This window comes from Tetranychus urticae, chromosome 1 (assembly GCF_039701765.1).
Source record: "Tetranychus urticae isolate SD_2017Ah chromosome 1, NJAU_TeUrti_SD_1.0, whole genome shotgun sequence".
NCBI lineage: Eukaryota > Metazoa > Arthropoda > Arachnida > Trombidiformes > Tetranychidae > Tetranychus > Tetranychus urticae.
In genome coordinates this window covers 21,884,612-21,911,665 of record NC_142958.1, presented here as the reverse complement: position 1 = coordinate 21,911,665, position 27,054 = coordinate 21,884,612, and the positions used below count along the sequence as shown (strand labels likewise).

General features: G+C 31.7%; 5 protein-coding genes and 1 long non-coding RNA gene across 6 annotated transcripts; 4 read left to right on the top strand and 2 right to left on the bottom strand.

Annotated features, from left to right (window-relative positions):
* Nucleotides 1-147: 147 nt before the first annotated feature.
* LOC107362554 (synaptotagmin-15) lies at nt 148-14,569 on the bottom strand. The gene is made up of 8 exons (XM_015929650.3): nt 13,720-14,569; nt 4,461-4,656; nt 3,951-4,370; nt 3,191-3,284; nt 1,916-2,086; nt 1,568-1,685; nt 806-988; nt 148-700 (listed from the first exon to the last, which is right to left on the bottom strand). Exons 1-8 carry the CDS (start codon nt 13,835-13,837, stop codon nt 570-572), a joined length of 1,431 nt encoding a protein of 476 aa, XP_015785136.1. The 5' UTR covers nt 13,838-14,569; the 3' UTR covers nt 148-569.
* Nucleotides 2,188-5,943, top strand: LOC107362557 (uncharacterized). The gene is made up of 5 exons (XR_001568685.3): nt 2,188-2,350; nt 2,453-2,682; nt 2,769-3,544; nt 3,651-4,767; nt 4,855-5,943. It is a non-coding gene; the product is annotated as an uncharacterized LOC107362557 (long non-coding RNA).
* An 839-nt stretch (nt 14,570-15,408) lies between the features above and the next one.
* LOC107362780 (sialin) lies at nt 15,409-18,252 on the top strand. The gene is made up of 4 exons (XM_015929909.3): nt 15,409-16,300; nt 16,711-16,860; nt 16,926-17,058; nt 17,288-18,252. The coding sequence occupies exons 1-4, from the start codon at nt 15,485-15,487 to the stop codon at nt 17,779-17,781; spliced, it is 1,593 nt and encodes a 530-aa protein (XP_015785395.1). The 5' UTR covers nt 15,409-15,484; the 3' UTR covers nt 17,782-18,252.
* Nucleotides 18,253-18,733: 481 nt separating this feature from the next.
* LOC107362646 (sialin) lies at nt 18,734-22,196 on the top strand. The gene is made up of 4 exons (XM_015929749.3): nt 18,734-19,638; nt 20,349-20,498; nt 20,557-20,689; nt 21,556-22,196. The coding sequence occupies exons 1-4, from the start codon at nt 18,832-18,834 to the stop codon at nt 22,047-22,049; spliced, it is 1,584 nt and encodes a 527-aa protein (XP_015785235.1). The 5' UTR covers nt 18,734-18,831; the 3' UTR covers nt 22,050-22,196.
* A 483-nt stretch (nt 22,197-22,679) lies between these two features.
* Pbp49 (proximal sequence element A Pbp49) lies at nt 22,680-24,219 on the top strand. Its single transcript, XM_015929751.3, has 3 exons — nt 22,680-23,173; nt 23,316-23,658; nt 23,743-24,219. The coding sequence occupies exons 1-3, from the start codon at nt 22,777-22,779 to the stop codon at nt 24,164-24,166; spliced, it is 1,164 nt and encodes a 387-aa protein (XP_015785237.1). The 5' UTR covers nt 22,680-22,776; the 3' UTR covers nt 24,167-24,219.
* Nucleotides 24,167-27,045, bottom strand: LOC107362647 (uncharacterized). The gene is made up of 5 exons (XM_015929750.3): nt 26,889-27,045; nt 26,581-26,680; nt 25,182-26,411; nt 24,395-25,100; nt 24,167-24,330 (listed from the first exon to the last, which is right to left on the bottom strand). Exons 1-3 carry the CDS (start codon nt 26,956-26,958, stop codon nt 25,274-25,276), a joined length of 1,308 nt encoding a protein of 435 aa, XP_015785236.1. The 5' UTR covers nt 26,959-27,045; the 3' UTR covers nt 24,167-24,330; nt 24,395-25,100; nt 25,182-25,273.
* Nucleotides 27,046-27,054: the final 9 nt, after the last annotated feature.

Sequence of the window (27,054 nt, the reverse complement as noted above, 5' to 3'; positions counted from 1 at the left end):
TAAGCGCTAAAATCGATTGAAGACTTTACGTCTTAAAATTGAGTTAAATTTTGAAGCACCGTGACTTTATGTGGATACTGTAATCATTTATGATCTCGTTCTAACATAAAAAAAACTTGGTAATGTAAATGAATTTAACACCGTCGGTAAACTAGTGGTCAAGTTTTATGAAATACAGAATTAAATTTGTTACAATGGTTTTTCAAAATAATACAGCCTATTGAAAACTAAAGATGATGTTGATTGGAATCTAATTTCATAACGTATAATATACTTTTCACTCCAGTTGTCAAATGGATTTATAAATTTGATTTTTGGTATATCCACTGGATAGAAAGATTGGAAGATAATCTCTGTAAGTCGATTCAGTTGGAAGTTGTATGACTTGTGTTGATGATTTCGAAATTGAAGATGATGACGATGATAATTTTAATCAAATGGTCGGTCCACCGATGAAAATTTTATCTCATTATTACTGTGCTTCGTTTTAAAGCTATTGAACAAATGTAAACAATTTCCAGCTTTTTTGGTAATGTCGATTCATTTTGAAATCCTTCGAAGAACCATTCTTAAGTTAATTTGTGCCACTGTCGGACTTGTTTATGAGGTGTAGTTGTTATAGCAGTTATCCAGTGCTCCAAAGCTCTGCCACGAGCGAACATATGAGACCCGAGAACAACTCTGCCGAGACATTTATCTCCTAATGTAGAAATCAAAAAAAGTTAAAATTAGAAATGTGCTTTTTAAATGCCATGTATGAGGACATGACTATGAATTGTCAAAATGATAATTTTATGAAACTTACCTTTGTTTCCTACATGAGCAAGATTAACTTGGAGTAAAATATGCGATATTGCCACAGAAGATTGATTAAGCTTGAAATGGAAGGATTCATTATAATTAGGCTGTGAACTTTTCTTTGCTATTGATGTCTTTTTAACTTTAGCCATTTTGCTTCCAGTAAAGAGACTGATTTTAACGCAGGTTTCTGTATAAGGAAAAAAAACATTTGTATTACATTGTGAGAAACAATTAATGAGCTAATTATGAATAAGGAACTAGGAAAGGAGAAAAATTTCACCATGAAAAGGAAAGTAATTCACTCATGAGAAGGTATCTTGAATCTAATTCTATACACAAACATATGTAAGATTAAAAAATAATGTAAACTTTACTTGAGATACTTAATTATTTATAATGATTGAACATTTTTCAACTCTGAACTTAAGTTAATCTTTTCGAAATAGTTATTATAATTAAAAATAAATTGAAAACAATAAAAAAGGATCACATTTAACCACAGTTATAATCTTTTGGAAAAAAGAGCAATTTGAGAAAGTAAACAACTCCATAGGCTAATTTGTAACGTAATGGTTACCAAGGGCTAAAGACAACATTCATTTTTCCGTTACTTTCGCAGAGTAACTCTTTGGTTACTTTCCATTTTCAAATCACATTGTTGCTGTTATTTAAAAGCTTTTATTTTAATTTTAGCAAATTAATTAAATAATTTATTTGTAGTCAACCTTAATTTTAAAGGAGGGGAAGTTTAAAATCAACAACTTACCTAGTGGCAAATCATCAGGCCACCTCAAATTTTTGGCTTCACACACCGTCACTGTTAACCTTTCAATCATCGGATTGTAACAAAGGCTTACATTTATTTCCCCGGACTCGGATGGCGGCTGATTTAGGATTAACAATTTAATACAAAATATACCATGTAAGTGTACACGGTGTACAGAAAGTTCGTGTGAGGGGTGGGGTAAAATGTAATCAGTAATGTCAATAATAACAATAGAAAATGTGTTCAATGCGCAAGGGAAATTATTTTTTCCCCTCACACGAACTTTCTGTACACCCCGTATGTTTAACTATTGATGATTATTCTTATTAGTCATTCAATTATTCTTACCTCATCTTGCTCTATCTCCAGGTCTTTACAAAAGAGTACAGGTTCAGTTGAATTTACATCGACATCTTTCAATTTAACTATAACATGGCCAATTATGGTGTGTCGTTTACCTCTATCATTGTCAAACACTGTTAATCGAAGCGAGCTATCTTGAACAGATTTATTTGGAACCTAGAAAAAACAAGGAATTTCAAGCCAATTAGAAGGTTATGCAGGCAAAGTTCAGATCAACGATGTGGCGTTTACCAGGTTTATGTTATTAATTTACCCCTTTACCTGTTTCTACTCTATTCAGGATTGTGATTATTGATCATTTTTTGCCTACTTGCAAATTGTTACAATAATTATGGTAATTTATTGTTTGCATGACAGAGCATAAATATTTTGTAAGGCCTCGCATCCACTTGATCACCGATCATATTGACAAGTTTTTTGGTAAACAAAGGATCACATTGCTTATCCTAGTATCTAAATTGGTTTTCTGGTTATGACTTTTTTTGTTTGATTTTGCCTTCTTTTCATTCATTCACTGTTTAGATTCAGGGGAGATTAATCATTTGTGAAGGGGATAAACGTGATTGAAAAATCGTGAAAAATTGTGTAAACAATAATCAGATAGCATGGAAAAACACGGATAGGGTGAATTTCAATCAAGCTTCAACCTTTACTAATGAATTCATCTGATCTAATCATCTTCTACTAATCTCAAAAAATTTTCTGATTGTATCAATTAACCATGCATCATAAAACTACATACGTAATGTAAGGTAAATATTTGTTACTTAACTGTTGATAAACTTCTAACTCTTGATTTCTCAATTTTAATATTCTTTTTCCTTCTATTCCAATTCAGATTCCTACGCGACCCTTCATCAACAGATGATTTACGTACATCCATTACAAAATATTAATTGCCAGCTTTGTTTTGCTGTTTACTTTTCATTTGAGTGCTCGACTTAGATTCCGGTTGATCAGCAATTATTTTCATTTTCTGAATGCTTTTGGGGAATGGCAAAGGTTGTGTTTTGTTCTCATCATGGTAACTCTTCTAGTTTGCTGACACATTTTCTTGTCCACCCAACTCTCTTTTGATGGGGCTTTCAACAAAGTATCAAAAGCCAATTAGATGATAATTATTTACTGTACAACTCGACTTTCGAACGCCTTACATTTACTCTTGTTTCAACTATGGCCTTGGTGGAAATTATCAAAAAGTTCATTGATTCTGATCAACTGTTTTCATCATTTGTGAATAGACTGTAATCAGCTTCTTACCTGGAAAACAAAAGTCTCATCAAACCTTGGGTTACAAGTCTTCTTTTTAACCTTTGACTGGACATATCGTCTTCCATCAGGCAAAAGAAAGATTCTGGTATCCATGAGAGCAGAGTTGTGTCCAGCGAAGAGTATTAATCAATGAATCATCATTATATTGGACCATGAAAAAAAACAAGACAAGAAAGTGAAATAAGAAAGTATTTCGAGAATTGATGATTGGTTCAATGTAAAAAATAATAAATCCTAAGAAGTTGTTTGTCAACGTGATCACCTCAACTCGAGTCAAACTTGTCTTGGATCAAGACTGAAGATGGTTTCATTTGTTTTTCTCGGGGAAAAAAAGTTCAAATGGTCTGTCATCAATTGATGAAATCTTATTAGAAACTCATTGACAACTACTTGATTTTCTTCTTTTCTCATGTTAGTTTGTTTTCTTTTCATTCTTTCATCCTCACAGGTCACAATCATATAATAAGTGTAGCTGTTTTTTTATCCAGTTAATCATCTTACTTCTCATATTATTCAATTATCCAATCAAGTCAACTGTCTGACTAACAAGAAGAGCATTTACAGTTATCATGAAGAATAAGACTGCCAATGATAATATTTCATCTCTTATATGCTAAACTATATCCATATGTTTGTCCCAGTCTTGCGTAAAATTTATCTTTAATGGATTCATGGATTACAGGGGAAAAAGTTAATCATGATTGATCTTCATAAAAATCAACAAACAAATAATTTCATTTAGATTTACCTGACAAATGGGTCAGAACAGTTAATGGATCCTTTTACCCTGGAGGGTAAATTTTTTATTTTCAACAAATTAACTGACAGCTGTTCATTCTTCTCTTCATAATGAACTTTAAACCATATTCTGCCTCTATGATTATCTGGAAAATCATCATCTTCATCTGGATCAAGTCCACCAATGCGATACAAGTCAGGGTTTAAACCTCCCAGTAAAGATGATCGAGATTGCTCCAAATTACATTCATCTGATATATTCTTGGACATTAATGATTCATGTGAATCACTTCTTGCCATCTCATGGACAAAAATATCAGTTTGTAAATGTTCCGTGGAATGGCCTGGTGTTATCTGTTTTCCTGATGTTGGAGCGGGCTGCAGATGAGTAGATATACCAGGAAGGATAAAATCAATTGGTTGATTTTGACTGGATCAAAAACAGAACAATATTTTCATTATTAATTACACATAATCGTTGCATATGTCAATGATTGAGCTTGATTTGGTCAATACTCACTATACACAAACACCTTGGAATGATTTACTTGATTCTCTTCGTGCTTGTGGCATTGAAATGATTGTTCGAGTTGTCTCGTCGATAGCATCGTAAGATTTCTTGCGTTTATCGTAAACAACTTTAATAATATAACAGGCAATAAAAACAACGACAGTCAAAATAGATGCAGCTACAATATAAACTACATGTTCAGAACCTGCACAGTAATTAAATTAGATAAAAAGACAGAGATAATTTAATTTAATATCATTTCATCTTTGTTTAAATTTCTTTAAGCAGCCAGTTACAGGAAAACCATTCAATCTATGTAATACTTTCAGTTTATCATGATTCTGTTGTTGTTTTCATTTTCTATTCAACAATTTGAACTAAATACCTTTTCTCTTCTTTCTAGTGGTCATTAACATTTGTCATATTATTTGGTCATTCAACAACATTGATTCAAATTGGAAAAACCTTAAGTGTAAAGAGGAAGGAAAACAAAGTGTCCCATTTAAAATGATATTCACGGTTGATTATTTACAATGAATTCAAGATGAGACAAGTCCAAGGCTTAACAATGATGGCGATAATAATGAAATAATAATAATGGTTAAAGGAAAGGGAAGCAATTAACTTAATGGAATCTCAAAGTGAAGATAAATAATGAAAAATATTGGCAAATTTAGATTCTAGCCTCAATTTGTTCCTTTTTTTCCAACTTCTGCCAGTAAATGTTAACTAAAAGAGTGTCAAATTTGTGACATTTACATGAGTTATTCAATCCATCGATCAATAAAAGCGTTCAAATTTATTATTGAATTATTTGATCGCATAAAAGATATTGATGAATATAATGCCAGAAGATTGGAAAAGGATGAAAAAAAGTGAAGAAAACGTTGGTTAAATGTAAAAAAACAAAGTAGTCTATTAAGCTGTAAACAATTTAAGCTGGAAAAATATTCTGATATTTGATTAAGATTAATTTTCACTCTGAGTTTCAGTTAAAAAATATAGGGACTTGACACTAATCTTTCAATCACTTAAAATAACACTTCTAATGCCATGTCAAATGTTGGTCTTCAGTTATTATCTAATATGTAACATGTTTTCAGCAAGGCTCAGAATTTTCCAATTTTTCATTTTGTTTTCCTTTCAAATTGGTGATTCCGCATCAGTTTTTTTGTTCACAACAATCATTAACTCTTGAATTATCCATCTTTTGACAGGCTTTAATCACAATGAAAACACTGGACAAACAGACAATTAGGACATTGCAATCATAATTGGCTGTAGGAGTTGAGATGTAATTAAAAACGAAAGATTGATTTATTAATGTTTCATTGAATTTCAATAAGTATCTTAAATTGAAGTGATGTCATCAAAAAAGGAGAAGGAAGCAACAAACTGTAATTGATGAGATTGATTCTTAATTATCTCATACAATTTAATCCATCGATTGAATAACTATTAATAACATTAATATCAATCATATTTTTCTTTATATCCTTCATATTTACAAAGGATTTTATCTTGACGGCTACAGCAACATCCAACCTTAATTACAAAACAAATGACGCCAATTTTGATATTTACTGTTTTAAATCAACAATCAGATCCTAAACAGCGTAACACGTAACCAGTGTCATCATGAGCGTCATCAAAAATCAGCACATTGGGATTAACAATCAATGAAGATTCAGCCAACTGATATTACATTGAAGATACATTGAAGATGAATTGATACTCGTGAACAATTCACTGCCTGTTTCAATTGACAAATCATTCAAAATTAACATTGCCATTGATGTTAATTTTAATTATTGATTTGACATTTTTGGTAAAAGCAAGGGAAGTAGTAAAATACAGAATTAGATCAAATTGATTGAAAAGGAAATCTAATGAAATATTGATTTTTTGATTTCCAAGTTGACCCTTACTTAGTGATCTCAACAATTTGTGTTTCAATTTTGAATCATGTTAATCCTGTCAAGTCAAATTAGCTGGACATCAAAGTTGAAACTAGTTCAATATAACTACACATGTAATGGGTTATTCACAGCAAAGGTTAACCTAAATGGACATCTAATCACACCTTTACCTTTAAAATCAATTATCTTTGGAAACCTTTCTTTAACCCATTTCTAAGGCTATTATTAACAATTTAAAATCTCAATTTTGGGTTTCTTTCATCAAGAAAGACCATCAATTTAGAAACGTGATTCCGTTGATTCACTTTAATCAAAATAAACAAATCATTGACGGAAAGCAAAATGGATGGCAAAAATGAGAAACAATGTTGGAAACTGAAGAAGAGATGATGAACGGAATTGGAATGAAACAATGAATCTGTATCAATAATTAAAGAGGTTCACTTAATGGTTACCCATTTTAACTCTTGCTTTCACCATTTCCAGCCATTCACTATCTCAATTTAACTCAATGTTTAAACCAGAGGGAAAAGCTGAAAACCAGAATCTGAAATTGAGTGAACATTATCAAAGAACAGGAAAAATTTGCAAAATCACACAAAAATGTAAAAGCATTTTGTTAATCAAATCAAGCTGATGGACGTGGATAAGTTGTCATCTTTCATCTTGCTGCATCAATCAATCTGATTTACATTTCAATTCTCATGATCCTGATCGATTTATCAACACTTCACAACTTACGATGAAAGCAAATTGATATCGAGTTTGAAAATTGATTCCAAAAACTTCAGACTATTCAATTTATAGTCTAATGTTGATCCATGAAACACTATTGTTGGTAAAACCGTTTTTTCAATATTTTGTGTGTTCAAGAGATAATTTAAATTATTTCCAATTTTTTCCATTTTTTCACCAAATTTGTATCACAATGGATCGACAATGAAACCTCTTAATTTGAAAATTGCAGGAATAAAAGAAGATGAAAAATGAATTTAATCATGGTGAAATGAATTTCAATTACGATTATGTTGACACTAGAGTAAAACAAATCCAATCTTTATTCATCATCAATTCCAGGTTACACCAGACAATTGTTAACAACTGAACAAATCTTTTCACCTTTCGTCTTATGATTTGCCATTAATAATGATATCATTTGTTGACAATTTATACCTTTTAATTTAATTGAAATAACCAAGTGGAAAACCCTATTTCATTTGAATGTTAAAATAATCCTGAAATTCAATGTAAGGTTAAAATGAGAAGATTTGAAATAATAAATAATGCATTTGCAAGCAACATTGTTTTATTAACAATGTTTTTTTGATACAATCATTTCTAAAGCTCTTTTTTGTTCCTTCATGATTCCACCCTGAAATAAATTAAATAATAATAACAGAAATATATTTTTATTTACCAACAAATAGCTGATATTATTAACAGTTGAGATGAGGTTAAGATTAATGATTACATGTTATACTGTATCAATGATAGTGAAAGAAATGGAAACTTCATCAAGTTGATGGTGAAAATGATAATATATTACATGATATTCTTGGTGTGAATGAAAACCATTTCATATGTAAATTAGTTGAAAGTTGGTTCAAGTTCACAAGAAATAACTTTTCCCTTCAAGTCTCCATGAGCTGGAAAGATAGCAATTTTTTCAGAGCAACATTTGATCCTATTATTGATCTTATTATGGTTATAAATTTATATTCAACATTTTTTTGAGTCGCAAAAACAATCAGCTGAAAATGCTTCAATCTTTAAACTTGAAAGCTAAAGGAATGGAGAATCCATTCAGAATCGAAAGATCTTGAGTCGAGTGAAAACACGAGCAAATCATGATGAATGCCATTGAATCAACGAAGCTAATCACACATAGAGATGAGTTCAATTTTATCATTTGCCAGCCATTTCAAGTCTACAAGACTCAGAGTTTCAGAGGAAAAAAGATTTACCAAAATTTTTTGATGGCACTGGTTGCATGTTGAGTTAGTGTGATGAGGAAAACATTGAAATGTGTTTAATCATAATATCGTCTTAAGTTTGGGTTAAGAAGTGGTTTCATTTTAACGATTAGTTTTAATGGATTAAGCAAGGTTAAATTTTGACTATTAAGCCATAAACAAGGAGAAACAACAATTTAATCAAATTAAGTCATTTGAAAAGGAAAGCTAATTCAGAAAGGCCTGAGCATTACAAGTTTACCAAGCAATTCAATGTTTAGTTAAAGCATCATAATCATAATGAAAATGATGATCATGTTGATGGTGAGGATGGCCATGAAAGGAGTATCATTGAGTTGACATTTTGTTTCAATTTGATTAAACCATTCCTATTGTAATCCTCAGTATTTAAGAATCGTATTGTACTGAAGCTGATGTAAGCAAATCTGTAACCACCATTGAAATGCCAGAAGTTGATCAGTAGTTGATTTAATTCTGCAATAGCCGATTGTCCCAATTGATTTGCTTCAACAATCAACCAGACTTTTTGTCTGTTTATCAAGTTAGTTATTGATATCAAGTTAAACATTATTTTTATTGCTTTACCTTCATTTAATCTCAATATTTGATATTCAATAATCCAAATCATCTTCAATCTAATATAGATATAGTTATCATCATCATCGCCATATTTCAAGTCTCAATTCAAACTAATCGCTATTTATATTTTTGTCATGAAAAATTATATCAGTTGATACACAATTGGAATCATTTTTTTCATGTAAAAATTTTGACGTAAAATTTAATGTTTTTGCAAAGGTAAAGATCAAATTTACATTATTATTTTCAATTGCAAACAAAAGGTTAACTTTTATTTCCTCAAATAAATCCAATTTAAATGATAATCACAATAATGTGATATCAAGTTGAATCAGGTTTTGATACATGAAAACAACTCGTTAAAAGAAGCCAAAATTTGATCTATTTTCAAGTATCGTTAGACTTTGTTATACAACAGAAAATTGGAAAATATCAAAACTCAATATTCAATGGGTTTTAACCTTTTTTATTTAAAACTGTAACAACATACATTTTAAATGTCATATTTTTGCCATTAAAAATTATCATTTTAAGAGGTAAACAAGGTTGTCAATTTATCAATATTTAAACTTGAATCATTTTCATGATTTAACCCTTTCAATGATACAACAAATGGTTGATGCTCAGACAATAAAACAGCAAAAAGCAATGTGTTCAGATTTGAAACTTGTTGAATGTAAAGGTTAAGATAATGACAAAAGTACAGTGAATATGATAATATCTGGAAACATTTTCCTCTATCCATTTACTTGAATAATGTAAAAATTTGAACAAAAAAAATGATTCCAAATATTTTTACTCCATTTGAGCTGATCAATAATCAATTGGAGCCAAGAATCGGATAAAGCAAAAATGTATTGTTAAAACTGAATTTATTTTCCATTCAATTTACAAATGAAAAAAGTTAACAAATGCAAAAATAATAGCTTTTTCAAAATTCTTGAAACTGTTAGATTTCAGGAGAAATTGGATTTCAGTTTTCACTTTTTCGGAACAAGATTTTAGGCTTTCAATGTAAAACCAGTATTAAAGATCTGCAGACAAATGAATTTGAATGTTTATCATCAAAAGAAGCAAAAAAATTCTTTAAGAGTTGAGACTTTGTGGGTTTGAAGAGACGAAAAAACTGAGCCGATTAATGCTATTAAAAATGCATCGACAGCTTTCGAGAAAATCGAGGTCAAATTGAAACTTCGATTGCCTTCGAAGCTCAAAGTTTAAGGTCAATGGCCAAAATCAAGAGAACTCTTGATAAATTGAAAAAAGTCTTCGATCGTTGATGTGAATTAATGAATTTGCATTCAAGCTCACTAACTCTTACGGCTATTTGAAGCCTAACCAGACTTGTTAGCCGAAAATCGAAGTGACTTCTTGTGCAGAAACGAAAATTTTTGCTCTAAAATAAGTTCATTTTCTGGTTGATCATAAAAAGTTACATCAGTAAGATGAGTTTCATGAAAAAATTTGCTTCCATAATTGAATAAAAGGCGATCATAGTCCCAACTCTTGACTCGAAGGAAATTTTTTTTACATTTACTCCTTTCCAGATTCCATTTAACGTTACAATGAAATGGAGTTTTTTTTGATTGTAGTTAAGATTGAGGATTAAAAAATTGCCTGGAATTGCTATTAATAGAAGCTTTTCAAATGTGAATTGAACTCCCAGCTAAATCTGAGATTTAACTGTGTTATTGGACTAGACTTTACACTAGAACCAGAACTTAAACCCAGAAAAGACTTTAACCAAACTTGAAATCATATTTATACCAGACTTAATAATTTACACTTTGAATTGTATCACAAGATTCAAGTCTAACTTTCATCGTCTCTATTATTGAACAGTTTATTTTTTTCTGGTTGTAAACAAAATTGTCACCAGAAAATGTTTTTTTTTCACATCAATAATTCCTATTTATCAGAGTTGTTATTATCTCATGAGCTTATGATATTAGCATTTAATGCACTTTATTATACACTTTGAGATGTAATATTTTTTTATACAAATCACTAGGAGTGTTGAGATGCTGTTAAGGTTCACATTGATACAAAAATTGGGGAATCAAATGTTAAGTGGAATGCAAATGCTAAGTCAATATTATGGCAACAATTTGAATGAATGTATAATGATAATGATAATAACAGTTGAAAAAGACATTCATTTCAAGTGTAAATAAATTGTTGATTGATAATGGACGGATAATGTAATAATTTGGGTTTACAATTGAAACCTGAAATTGAGCCTCAAATGTACAGTAAAAATTGGATGGGAAAATATTGTTATTTCTGGTTCTCAATGAAATGTTATCATATTGTGATGCAGCTAATAATGATACAAGATATATCTTGTGATAATTAACTTTGATTCCCAACTGGATCAATGTTTCAATGTGTTTAGCTTTGATATAAGGTTAAAGATCAAACTGTTGGCTTAGGCCTACAGCATTAATATTAATATCATTTGTTGGATTGTCACTATTCAAGGAAAAGGGTTTGTGTCCTTTAATTTGATTTTGCTTTCATCAAATAGTCAAAATGACTTATTGGGTTAGCTTTTTGATTGTTTCAATTAGGTTTAACCAGAAAAATTTTGCTGCAGTTTGCATTAAACTTGATCGCTGGAGTTGAATTAATGGGTTTAAAAAATGATGTTTCCAACAAGGAGAAGGATTCAATTTGATTAAATTTAATTATAACTTGTTCAACTGTTATTTAGTTACATTGGAATTTTAATTTAACCCGTTTTCCATTGCTTTTCAATTGATTTAGTTTCAATGGCAAAATTTTAAAAATAAGTTGCTATTCAAGTTGAGCTTTCATTATTGAATTTTCAAATTCTGAATAAGGAATTTTGTTATTCCAGTTTCGCCTTTATGATTATAATTGAATATGAGCTGATAAGGTTAACAGTGCTGCTTTGAATCAACAGTAAATTTGATTGAATAGTTGATAACATCAGCAGGAAAAAAACAGACTAAGTGTTTGGGTTAAGGTTTTGGGTTAACCATAATTTATAGCTTTAATGTTGAGGTAAAATTGAATCAAATAATGAATTAGGCTTTATTATGCATTTTTGATTTGATTAGGTTTTAAGATTAATTGATCGTGTTGGATAACATTTGGATATCATTTACAATTAGATGCTGCTGACCAGTTTTAATGACATTTACAGCCAAGGGATTTGACTTGCCTAATTTGATACAATCACATATTTTATAATGGGTAATTCAATTGACCAAGAATTAATTGTTAAACAAAATAATCAACAGTATAATAACGATAAATCAAAAAGTTAACCCAATAGGTTAGTTGTAGGCCTCACTATTTCACCGATGTTAACCATGGAAACCTAATACGTAGCTTAAAGCAAAACATTGAAATGAAATTATGATTAACTGATGGTAATGAAATCCTCTGGATCAGCATATGATAGACAAAAGGTCAAGTTGACCAATCGAGGCTTTAATTGTTGTCTCAAATCAAATAATTAATGTAGAGACAGGCTTTAGCAAAGTCAATAGACGACCAGAAAACATGATTTAGTTGATGTACAATTATAGAGATGGTTTAATCTTTCCAGAGACTAGGAATTACTAATTGTAATAAAATATGAAAGCAATTAAACATTAATCATCTTTATTGAAATCAAATGTAAACAGTGAATGTGGAAAATGAAAAACGACTTGATAAATCTCAGCTGTTGGGCTTTCCCTGAGAGCATAAAAACTTTATTCAATTTAACTTGCTTTTTCTGAATATTTTTTAATATTTTTCTTAATAAATTCAGTTCGCTATTGGATTCCCTGTCAAGTCTAGAGTCTTTTATTAAATTTGGATGAGCATGTTTAACGTGAGATAAAAATTTTCTCAGTGTTTGTATTGGATTCATCCATGAATGACCTGAAAATAGGATTGAACAGATGTTAAAGAACGCAGTAAACTTCAGCATCATTCGTCTGATAGCTTAAAGGTAAAAATTTCAATTTGATAATCATGTTAGTTTATATTTTGATTTATTTTCAATAGATAATCATTTCTTCAACTGCAAAATGAAAAATCTAGGAAAAAGTAAATATCATTTGGTTATTTTAAAGGTTAGGTTAAAGTTGAACCCAAAAGTGAATTTGATTGAGACTTTTGCTGGTTCCTGGTTAATAACTGATTATGATGATAATCAAAAATAATCTGCAATCATTTGTAAACAATAATGTTGATTAAAAGCGCAGCTATTATTAATATTAATCTAGATGTTGGTTGAACAACCAGAGAGGAAAAACGTTTCCTGGTTTTTTGTTTCAACAATCCAGTTGGCTCAATATTTCAACCTCCCTATCATGATATTTACTTGATATAATCAAGCATTTCCTTATATTTTATATATTTTCCTGATTAACTCCATTTAACACTCTTTTCATATAAGATAAAAATAACCAAAAATACACCCCATTGAGATTAAAATGGATTTACCCAAATGAATCAATCTAAAACAAACCCAATTCAGCAAATGTCAAGAGACGAAATTTTACCCTTTTCATGGGATTGGTATTAACCCAAGTTAATTGTTTTCATCAATTCAAAATCTAGATAATTGTCGGCTATTAATTATAGTGATTAATAAATTACAGCAACAAATGATAATCACGACAAGTTTCATCGTAATTTTTCGGTCTTTTGTTTTGTCTTTTTTCTGGTTTCAGTTTTTTTAATGTTATTTACATTTTCAGGTTTTTAGGTTTTTTAGATTTTTTAGGTTCTTTTTGGTTTTTTGGGTTTTCTCGTGTTTTTAATCGTTTTACTTACCAATTAATGTGGTCGATCCTAACCGGCTACTGATTGGTGTTGCAAATGAACCAGTTTTATCGAGTCTACTTTGTGATGAATCGTAAATTGGAAACTTGTGTTGACTAATTGTTGGCATTTTAACATAAGTTTCAACAATCAATTAATTTACATTTAAATTTCAATTGTTGATAAATTTTTATTGATTGACACAAAAGGTTTAAAATGTTGGGTTTATCATTGAAAGTGCAAGGGTAAATGATTTGAGGATTTACACTTCACTTGGTACATTGGTGAAAAAATTTGGGGGTTCAGCTCTTTTTTTTTGGTTCACAAGTTAAATTGGTTGATTCTGAAGATTCCGTTGCTCAGATAAATGAGATGAAAAAATGTTTGTTGAATAAAGATTGACTGGTTGAAGAATCAAGTTGATTCAGTAAAACATGCGTGTTATTGATTAAATAACAATTGGATGCAACAAGCAAACTCATAGTAAATATAAGAAACTGTAATAATCATCTCTCCATCCTCATCATTTTCCTCACTCTCCTCACATCATTATCTTCATATTTCAACTCGTACTTTATTATTTAGGCTTCATGAAACAGAAAATATTCTGAATTTTCATGTAAAATGCAAATCCTCATTAGATTGAAATAATTGAACTGAAAAACCATTTTCGATTTGAAACTCTTTTTTCAACTTTACAACATTTCTTCATCTCAAAAATGAAATGCCAAGTGTTGACTGATATAAGTTTACTTGTTGATTACAATTATTTGTATAATTACGGAGCAAGGTAATGAAATTGAATAAATCAAAATAAAGTTCAGGAAAAAAACATTCATTTGTAAGAAATGCTGCACAATTAAACAATTAGTGAAGAAACCTTTAACGTTGTTGTTGAGTTTGTTATTGGGTTTGGTGGATTAAATGTTGAATTCACATGATGGAGTTAATCCGATCACAATCATGATGCTATTTTTATATTGAACATTCTTAATTTGTTCTTGATTTATATCAACATTATTAGCTAACATTTCAAATTGTATTTCAATCTAATCGATAAATGATCTGATGTTAACTAAATTTAAAGCTATTAGGTTATCTGTCTTGATTTATAAAGGCTTGTGCAGTATTATTTAAGGGGATTTATCAATGGGTTTACCTAACCAGGATAACAATGAATCCAATAACTTGCTTGCATATCCTGACCAGATCATAAAGATTACTCTAACCATTGTAAGTCTTACCTTAAGATTAAGTTTGTGGTCTGGACGTTTACATAATGGTTTTAAAATGGTGTTAAAAACAAGACAAGTACCCAAATCTGTTTAATGGGTTGAAATGAAAGAAACCGGAAAATAAAAGACAAAAATTGCACTATATTGGGTACTTCCTTATGGTGCCATTTCGTACAGTTAGAGTACGCTTCCACTACTCTATGAAACATTGGTGAAATCCCCTCGACTGTTTGTGCAACAAATGGCTTGTCCTTAACTGAACAATTGAGTGTGGTAGAGTTATCTAGATCTATTGAGATCAATATTGAGTTATTTTTATTCTGAGATTCCCAATATTAATCCTCTCTATATACGAATGGATTAAAGTTATCAGTAAATTGTTGAGAGAGTCGGTAAAAGTGTAACATTGAAAATTGATCAAACTTTATTAAAAACAACTGAAGACACTTTTCAGATACAGTAGCTAAACAAGCTTAATTTAATAGAGAAGTGTTAAATCAATAATCTAGTTTTGTGTTAACAATTTGTTCCTCATTCCAGCCATGGGTCGTAAACAGAGTAATGGGACTAAAGCAGGTTGTATCAAAGTACGATGGATGATTTGTATCATTACCCTGATGATGATCTTTAGCCTTGTAGCCACAAAAGTGTGTTTAAACTTGGCTATTGTCGCAATGACTGACCCTGATTATGATCAACTAACACCGGAGGAAGCTGCTGCACTACCTAACTCTTCCTACGTATTGACTTTTGAGTTGCAAGATGAAGGCAGTAATACAACAAGACTTGTTCAATTTGAACAACGTAATAGAAACTTCATCAACTGGACTCAATCAACAAATGATAAACTATTGACGGCCAACTTTCTTGGAGCTGTCTTGTCACCCATTCCAGCTGGACGTATTAGTGAAAAGTTTGGACCTCGAAGGTTAGCATTCGTCTTAGCGACAATTGCTGGTGTTTCCATGTTAGTGTTTCCTGCTGCTTGCAAGTGGTCTTTTCAGGCTGCTTTTATACTCAGGATTATACAAGGTTTTTGTACTGGTTGTACTATGCCTTGTGCTCATGTTTTGGTCTCGCGTTGGTCACCTAAGTATGAAAAGACTTTGTTTGCTTCAATCATGAATTCGGGTGGACTATTGGCTGCTTTATGTACTAATCCTTTGGTTGGTGCTCTTTCTGCTTCGTCTTTCTTCGGTGGTTGGCAATCTGTGTTTTATATCATAGGCACTTTTCAACTCGTTATCAGTATGATTTGGCTTTTAACGGTCTATGATGATCCTGAAACTCATCCACGCATATCTGATGAAGAAAGGGAACTAATTCTTGAAAATAGACTGACAAATAGTGGAGATTCTGTAAGTAAATTATTTTAAGTTTACTATTTCCCTTATTTCAATGTAAAAAAGTGAAACACCATCAGAATTAAGCAGCTAAAGCAAGGTTTATAATAGCTTCGATCTGTGATTTAAAGGTCGTTTCATGTATTTGCATTTTAGTCTGCCAATTGAATTATCTAGTCTGAGTAGTTTAACTGACCAAATTTTATTCATATTAATTTTATAAATCTAAACTTGTCGGTGAAATCCTGGACGGAACAATTTGAAATGCCAACAAGATAGATTTCAGTTTGTTTGAATTATTTTTTGCTTACACAATTATGTAGTTATTGTTTCAAATTGACTGCACTTTGGTAATTACCAACTGATAATAAGCACTAAAAAACATAATGAATCATAAGCGTATGTAAAGTCATCTTCTTTTTCAGAACATTTCGCTTCCATGGAGACATGTTTTAGCGTCAGCTCCGATTTGGGCTCTGATTATATCTAACTTTGCCTTGAGTTGGACTGAGACAATAATAGGAGGCCAAATCCCAAGTTTTCTGGATTCAGTTCTTGACTTGCCAATAGAACAGGTAATTATGATATAATTATAATTTATATTGCATTTGTTTTAATAAATTCCTCATTTTTCTCATAGAATGGGCTTTTCACTGCGTTACCATACTTGGCCGCTCTTTTTTCATCCAATTTAATCAGTTGGGTTTCAGATAAATTGCGATCCAATGGAAAATTCTCGACTACAGCGTTGCGTAAATTTTTCGCAGATTTCGGTTAGTATCGAGATAATAGTCTAATAGTTAGCTGGTGATTGAAGCATCGCCCAATCTCAGGCTTCAACTGTTAAAAAGTGATTTTACTCTCACGATTTAGTCTTATTCGCATCCTCGATGGTGCTTATACAATATTAATTTGCATCTTCATAGATGTTGCGTTTTTCATCATTAAGTCATTTAAGATATTGTCTTGATCTAACTCATTGCATCTTGTTTGATTCATTAGGATTTATTGGGTCAGCAGTCTGTTTGGTGTGTACTACTTATGTTGGTAAACGGACTGGATTGATTGTGGCCTTTGTTGTTGCCTGTAGAGCTTTCGCTGTTGCCCAAGTAGCTGGTTGTTATGTTATGCATTTGGACATTTCCCCGACTTATGCTGGTTCAATTGTCGGTATTATGGAGACATCACAAAACATTGCCTCTGTTGTGATGAATCAAGCTGCAGCCGTGATTGTCGGTGATGAACCAACACTCGAATCCTGGTCAAACTTCTTCTTAATCTCTGCTGGTCTCAGTATATTTGGTACACATTACTTTGCTTTATTGGGTTCATCTAAACTTCAAAAGTGGGATCCAAGCTTTAAATCTGTTGAACAAGCCATTGAAGATGATTTGAATGGTGATGAGGTGACTCAAACAATCTATGATCCTGATATTATTGTGAGAGACTCTCGACGAAACACAATTGTCTCTGAATTTCCTCCCAATCTTTCATAAACACCATCAAATTAAATCAAAAACCTAGTCACATGAGATCTACAGCGTAAAAATTAATAAATGGTGATTTTAATCAACTTCAACTTCTTCATAGTTGTTCCACAGGCAAACAAATAAAACAAAACATTATATTATTATCGAGACATTATATTCAAATTAATAGTTTAAAGTTTCGCCGGTTGAAGCTAACCTAAAATTAATTTTTACGCTGTACAAGTAAAGCTTTGCTAGTATTTTAACTCCATCGGTAATTTCAAGCAAGGAATATTGGTCCAATAAGTAAATTCATGATGAATTATGAAAATTATAAAAAACTAATCATAAATAACCTTTGTTTCATAATATATGTGATGTACTTTTCATTAATCTCAAAAAACTGTTAAATGGCATAATCTGTACTTGCTGCATTCAAATTGTAATTGAATACAAGACTTCTTAGTTTGAATAAAAGTAACGGAATGAGAGCAATTAGATGAATGTTTCGATGAGACTGAAAGGTTTCTGAATGTTAGGTTAGGTATCAACGAGTGGTACCTTTTCTTAACCTTATTCAATCAGATAATGAAATATACGCTGTTACACTAATCTAATGACGTTTTAGCTGGTGAATCGTGTGGACTGGCACAGCAAGGGTTTTTATCAATTATGATGTAAAACAGCTTACAATTTACCGAGTTTAATGGTTAGTACATAGTTACATAGTTAATAAGCTGAGTTAACCTTAAAACTAGAATGAATAATTAAATGCAAGATATTATCTGATATACATTAAGCCATCATACTTCGATTTACTTGGATTTGTGCTCAAGGTGATTATCAATATTAATCCAACTCATAGTCTTGGATTAAAACTAATCAGTGAAATGATGAGAGAGTCGAGAAAAGTGTAACATTGAAATTCGATAAGCACTTTATTTAAATCAACTGGAAGATAGTTTGTGAATACAGTAGCTATTCAAGATTAGCGCGAGTAATTATAATAGAGAAGTGAATAAATTAACGGTTTGATTCGAACTAGATTTGTCTAACAATTTGTCTTTGATTCGAGGTATGGATCGTAAACCAAGCAATGGGACTAAAGCAGGTTGTATAAAAGTACGATGGATGATCTGTATCATCACCCTGATGATGATCTTCAGCCTTGTAGCAACGAAAGTATGCTTAAGCTTGGCTATCGTCGCAATGACTGACCCTGATTATGACGAACTAACACCAGAAGAAGCTGCGTTAATACCATCAGCAATTAATTTAACAGTGACAGATGAAAAGACTAATGAAACAAAAGTCATTATAGTTGAACAGCGGAATAAAAACTACATTAACTGGACTCAATCAACAAATGATAAACTATTGACGGCCAACTTTCTTGGAGCTGTCTTGTCACCCATTCCAGCTGGACGTATTAGTGAAAAGTTTGGACCTCGAAGGTTGGCCTTTTTCTTGGCTACTCTGGCTGGTGTTTCCATGTTAGTGTTTCCTGCTGCTTGCAAGTGGTCATTCCCTGTTGCTTTTATACTCAGATTGGTACAAGGTTTTTGTACAGGTTGTAGTATGCCTTGTGCTCATGTTTTGGTCTCGCGTTGGGCACCTAAATATGAAAAGACTTTGTTTGCTTCAATCATGAATTCGGGTGGATTATTGGGTGCTTTGACTACTAGTCCACTGGTGGGTGCACTTTCTGGTTCCACTTTTCTTGGTGGTTGGCCTTCTGTATTTTATCTCATTGGTACTTTGCAATTGATTATCGCCGTTATTTGGCTTTTTACGGTCTATGATGATCCTGAATCTCATCCACGCATATCTGACGAAGAAAAACAAGAAATTCTTGAAAATCGATTGACAAATGCTGGAGACTCAGTAAGTAAATAACTCACAATGATAGCCTCTTATTAAGAGGATACAAATCAAGCTTTTGGTGTCTCGGTATTTTGCATGAAAACATCTTAAAAGTTGTGGATATTACTTTAGGTAAACTCTGAGCAAATGGCTTCTGGTCAGATGATCGAAAATTTCATATGTTCAGATAAAATTCAATTCCATTAAGTTCAATATTGGCGTCAATAAGTTCAATAGCAAAACAGCTTCAAAGACTGTGTTAGTACAATTTCAAAATCGTTTGAGATAACTCACGACTCTACGTTAATTTTTTCAATTCATTATACAATGACGATTTTAGTTGATAGTTTTCAGTCTGTTGAAGTTTTATCTTTTTAAATGAGCAACATGATTAATGTTTTGATTCAAAGGCCCAACGTGGCGGATTAGCATTGAAATATCAGATTTGCTTATCTATCTCATGCAAACATATTTAATCTATCAAGTTGATTCAACCGGTTTATAGACTTTCGCTTATCCCATCGCTTATTACTGATTTAATCAAGTTAATTAGTCATAACTTATCTTACCAAAATGATGAATAAAGATCAAATTGAATCAAAGTGTGTGTAAGCTAATTGTGTATAAAGCAGCCAAGCACTTTCAGGGTAAATATTTGTTACCCTTTGTTTACGTTGGATGACTTTTTTTCCAGATAATTTGAACTCGATTTTTTCTCATTCCTTTTTCAGAATATTTCAATGCCATGGCGACATGTTTTATCATCAGCCCCTATCTGGGCTCTAATTATATCCAACTTTGCCTGGGGTTGGCTCGAATCAATCATAAGTGGTCAAGTCCCAAGTTTTCTGGATTCAGTTCTTGATTTGCCAATAGAACAGGTAATTACCATATTGGTCTCTAATTGATGTTTGTTAATAATTACTTATTTTTCGATAGAATGGTTTGTTCGCTGCATTACCATACTTGGCGTCAATATTTTCATCCAACATAATTAGTTGGATTTCAGATAAACTACGATCCAATGGCAAATACTCGACCTCAGCTATGCGTAAATTTTTCGCAGATATCGGTTAGTATTGGCTTTGATAATCTAATAGTTAGTCGGAAATTAAAATATTGATCCTAATGATCAACTCAGTTTAGAGTTGCTAAAGCTGTTGAAAGTTTGTTTACCCTTTCAGGTCTGATTTATGAGTCTAGTCTTTCATGTTTACATTTATCCTCAATTGAGATTAATCGGTTCTTTTCATCTTTAATCAATTATGTAATGTTTTCCCTTGATCAAGTCGAGTCTTAATTATTGCAATCAGTCTCAGCTTCTTTGCTTCATATTATCAGTTCGATAGCAAGAATTAAGAAGACTTTGAATTGATAAAAAATAAACTTTGCTCGTATTTAGATTTACGATTTAGGTTACACTTGGATAATGTCAACATTAATATCAAAAAAAGTAATATTGTAGCAAATTTCAGAGTATCAACCAATTTACACGAAAATCACAATTGACAATTGTAATTGCAATGACATTCATGGACTCAAGATTTATTCAGTTTATTCAGTTGACAATATAGAGTAAAGAGATGAATTTTTACATTTAATAAGATGATCATAATGATAATAAGACATTGTATTAAATATTAAATTAAAAGAAACGTCTTTACATTGCCATTCACCTCATTAGTATCGCATCTATTGATGAAGCTAATGAAATAATTCAAATTAATCAAATTTGTTAGCATCTAGATTTGCGTTGAACTAATAACAATCATTCCAATTAAAAAATCAGGTCAAAATGAGTCAATGCTAATTACATGTCAAGTTTGAAGTTCTTACAAAATATTGTAACTGTGAAGTTATATTCAATTAGAAGTATGAGAACTTTAATTGAATTAAACAGAATTGAATTAAAATTTATTTTATTTTGTTCATCATTAGGATTTATTGGTTCAGCGATGTGTTTGGTTGCTGCCACTTATGTTGGTAAACGGACTGCGTTGATTGTAACGTTTATTGTTGCCTGCAAAGCTTTCAGTGTTGCTCAAGTAGCTGGTTGTTATGTTATGCATTTGGACATTTCCCCGACTTATGCTGGTTCGATTGTAGGTATCATGGAGACATCACAAAACATTGCTTCTGTAGCAATGAATCAAGCTGCAGCCATGATTGTCGGTGATGAACCAACACTCGAATCATGGTCAAACTTTTTCCTGATCACTGCCGGTCTTAGCATATTTGGTACACATTACTTTGCTTTATTGGGTTCATCTAAACTTCAAAAGTGGGATCCAAGCTTTAAATCTGTTGAACAAGCCATTGAAGATGATTTGAATGGTGATGAGGTGACTCAAACAATCTACGATCCTGATATTATTGTGAGAGACTCTCGACGAAACACAATTGTCTCTGAATTTCCACCTCATCTTTCATGAGTACAATCAAATTCAATGAAACTTAGTATCAAAGCTTTCTAATTTTTCGTTATACAAAACAACAAACATATTGATTTTTATTTATTGTTACAATATTGATTAGTTATTTAATAAATATTACAAGTGCATTATGAAAATTTATAAAAATTTTTGTTTCTCAAGTAAACAAATTTTCACCAAATCATTTCTATCCATACAATCTGATTCCATTTATATTCGGGATCATGTAATCTACTATGAGCTTGATTTTTATCACTTTATACTCTCTAGAGTTTGATTAATATATAATACATGGAAGCTCCATCAAGCAAACAACATAATCAACTTGATTGAATCAAGCAAATCATCTTTGAATAAATTTTAAAAATATTGTGTTCACAGCCTGTCTCTACAATGCAAAGAACAGCTGAAGACCAGCTCTCGGACAAATTGATTGTAATTTGGTTTTCATCCCAACTTTTCGTCAGTCTGTTCAATAAGCTTAATCACTCAATCAATCACTGTTTAATCAGTAAAACCAGTAACTTCAGTTACTTTGTGCTGCCGCCAAATTTAAAAATAAAAAATTTTAGATCTTATTTTCAGCGCCATCCATCGATATATTCAGAAATGTCTTATTATGTGATATGTTGTCATCTTACCAGGTAACCAGTTCTAGTAACCAAAGCTCCTTTAGTTTCGAAAGTTGTTTACATTTGTTTTGTTATCATCTTTATTTTAATTTGTTATGGATTTCGTTAAGGGAATCGACAAATATCCATGGGTTGATCAATGCGAGAAAATCAACGTGCGACAGTTTCTGTCTCTCTGGGAATCACAAGATTTAAGTCTTGAACTTGAACTCAATGAAGAATCTTTAGACCGTAAAGCCATGGAGATTTGCAATATCAATGAGGAGACGATTGAAGATATTAAAGAAGATTTAGATCCCGAAAAATTAAATCGAGATAAAGAATGGAAGGATTATTTGTATGGAAATAAGCTTTCTTTACCTAACCACATTGCTTTACGCAGTGTTGCTGCACAAGTGAGTCATATTGAAAAATGTGAACAAAACGACAAATATCGCCGCATTGCTAATCAATCCTTAAAGTATCGAAATTATACTTTCTTAAATAATCAAGGTAAGTATTTTAGGTTAGATTTATTAATCTTAATTTTTTGGTCATTATTTCTATACTTTTAAGCTGTTCTAATTAGTAACTTAATACTAACTTTTTCAATATCAATGAATCAATGTTACTGACCATTTTATCCACTTTCCAGATGCCAGCAAAAATTCTAGTGATGAACCCAAAATCGAAGGTCTAGATGTCATTTTAAATGTTCAAGTATTTCGACCAATGCATCATTCCTTGCATGTTGGTGAACATAGGAAACATGTTAACCTGATCGCTGAGCAAGAGTTTTTGTGCCTTGGAAGGCAACTTTTAACCGCACTTAAAGATGAAATTATTTGTTCTGTGGAAGTCAACCCTGCAGAAGATTGTAGTGATGATCCAGAAAAGGAAAGACCTAGTGCACGAGAGTTATATACTTCAAGCTTTTTCTTCATCGATGATTGTTTTTACAATGATTTTAGATCAGCAAATAACATTGATTGTAGCCAGTGAGTTTTAATTTTGTTTAAAAGCCAACAATTGACTTTCGAGTTTCTAACTTTATTTCCATTCCTTTATTACTTATTTTCCAGAGTCATTATGGATTGGGCCAAAAACAAAGAGAGAGGAATTGGTACTTTGAGAACCGCTAAAATGGAGGAAACACGCTTCAATGATCTTTCTATAAGGCTAGGTCAACCCTACGTATATGTACATCAAGGAGACTGTGAACATATGATAGTTTTCCCTGAGATGCGATTATTTTGCCCTCAAACTGACAGCCCATTTCTTAGAGATTATCCAAAAGTTTTTAAAACTGTCAATCGAAATGCTTGTAAATGTCTCATGTGTCACATAAATGTGGCTAAATGGATAGTTTTAGAAAACAAAAGGCTACCTTATGAACCTTATTTTTTCTGTAATCAGTGTTTCATGTCATTTAACTATGATTCAGAAAAAAAGAAGATAGGCCACTTCAAAGCGTTCCGTTATCTCGATGAATCAGCATTCTTGTAATTTTTCGTTTAATTATATCGTTTATTTTAATATACATCCAATTCGATAAATTATCTTAACGTCTTTTACATCATTTACCATTGATTTGGTGAGTTATTTGATAACAATGACAGTATGGTAGATGTTTATACAACCTCTAATGGATGATCGATGAACAAAAAAATCTGTAAAATGTTAGATGAAACAGGTATTAGATAATAATTGATTAATTGGTTGATGTATATTTACCTTTTAAAGTTTCGCTGAAATATAAATTAATCTTTATAAATTCATTCAAAACTTAAAGTGCAGAAAAGTTTCGAAAGGATAGTGAAAACGCTTTAAGGGTGGAACAGTTCAGTAGCATATCAGTAAATTAACAAAGTAGAAAGAATAATGAATGACTGGCCACGGAGAAGATTTGATTACGATGCTTGATATGGATCATTAAAAGCTGGTAAATGCTGAGTAAAGGGTTCCAAATTTAGTTTAGCGATTATTCACATCTTTACAAACTTTAATAAATGAATGAGCATGCAGTGGATTTGACTATAACAATACGAAAAAGTCGCAGCAAATAGTTTTTAAACGCAATAACTTGAAAAAAAGGGTAAGCCATGAAACTTCATCATGACTCAAATTTGGCATCTAGTCGCTTCATTTGATTGTGAGTTGAGTTGTCGAAGCACTGGATTGTATTTGAGATTCAGGTTGACCATATTTTGGAACAATAATCACATTTGGCACGTTAATTGCTCTTCATGATTTGTTGAGGCTAGTTGTGAAGTTAAACTTCACCTTCAAGTTGATTTGTAGCCTTATATTATTGCTAGATTAAATGCTTTGAGGAAAAAAATTAACAAGGAGTTCCATGGAAATACAGAAAAAGTTCCATATTGAGCAAACCAGATTTAAATAAAAATCATCTGATGATTGAGTTGAGACAATGTTGGATCTGGTTGAAAAATACAGAAATAATTATAATGAGTATTTTGCCGATTTCAATATTAAATTTCACAATTGCAAGATTTCTTACCTTTCCAGTCTTGTCAAACATTTCTTTCTAATTCTATAGATTTTAAAAATTAAATTATGAAGTCTAACACTTAGTCTTAGACTATTTAACAATCACTGGCTAATTGCAATTAATGCAGGAGAGGGTTTGAATGTTTGTATAGTTATTGTACCAGGAATAGTAGTTTTTAACGCGCCGGACGATGGTGTGCTGGAGTTGGAAGCAGCTTGGTACACAACTGCTGCATTTCCACTTCCAGGCACGTTGGGAACTTGAAGTTGTTTGATTGTCTGTGAAAGAGGTATGGTTATTGTTTTTTGTGGTCCACCATTAGAAGGAAAAACTACAACTTGCTGAGGAAAAGCACTTTTAGCTGGTATAATCCGTGTTCCAGGTGCTAAGGTAACTGCTGATGCCATACCGCTTTGAGCACTGTTACCAGTTACAAATGGTTTAGCTGTTGTTCTAATTATGCGTTTAGCTGTACTGAAAATGGTTCCAGGTTCTAACGCAGACCCTTGAGCTACAACTCTGGCTTTAGTGATAGTACTAGCGGAGCCGCCGTTGGAAGATGCTGTCAGAAGCGTGGCAGATGAGTTGACATCATTAACAGTTAAGGTTCTAGCAGCAGTACCATTAGAAGACATGAAAACTACTCTAGGACCAGTGGAGGAGATTGTATAAGTAGGAGGAAGTTGTATACTAGTTCGCGTGGTTGAGATAACAGAAACAGATTTTATAGAAGACTTAGGGGAAGTTGGGATGCTTTGTTTGATTTTAGGTGAAATTAATGATGAATCGGTGATGGATGATCCATTGTCAAGTTTCAGTCTTTTAGTGGGGGTTGTGGATGAAGTTGTTGTCCCGGAAGGTGAAACTGATGTAGATGTAAACTGTGATGATGATGGTGATGACACTGTAACAGATATAGTAGATGTTGATACAGTAGGTGACAAGGAAATGTCGTTAGAATGGCTATCTAATTTTTCCTTTTTAACAACATTTTTGAAAGCAGTCATAGAAGGAGAGGAAAGAGATTCGTTTTTTGTAGCTTGATTCACAGCAGATTGAGTCGCGATCTCAGTTAATTGATTTTGAGGTATTAAACGAGGTAACAAAGGTATTAACCGTCTACCAGCAACTGTCCATTCATGTGAAGATTCTTCACCACTCACGTGATAAGCAATTGTTGACAATCTTTCATCATTAACTGCTCTACGAATCTCTGCTTGGTGACGTTCCAAGGTTATACTAAAGAAAAAGAAAATGAAATAAAGGAGTTTGTTAATCGAGAAAGAATAATAAAAACAATATAAAGATGTTAGCATGTCACAAACATACAAAAAATGAATAACATTCTTAGGTATAGCAGTTTATGGAGTTTCAATGTTATTAGAAAAACATTAAAACTGATACAAACCTCAACATATTTGAAAGATCATGTAAGATTTTAGCCTTTGCCTGATTTAAATCGCCTTGTGCTCGGAGTGCATTGACGACCGAAGAATATGCTTCAAGTTCTGTAAAGAAAGATGGAAGAGGAAACAAGTGTTAGATAATGATATAAAAATTAAAAAAATATGTAACAACAATTTATCTATGATAGGTTGTAGTAAATATAAATTGTTTAATCAAAAAGATGAAAAAAAACTAAAAAGGAAAGCTAGTAAGGGAATTTTTTTGTTTCTTTTTGATACATTTTTGAAATTATTCAATCTAAATACTTACCAAGTCGTCTTAACATTTGTTTACACTCTTCTTTAGAGTAATCAACCAGTTTGGGCCACATCTCGAACATAAAAATAAACAATAGATGTAAACACAATTAAACTGTGTCGACCATTAAAACCATATTTTTAATTGTGACTTGCTCCTCCTCATAACAGAGTACATT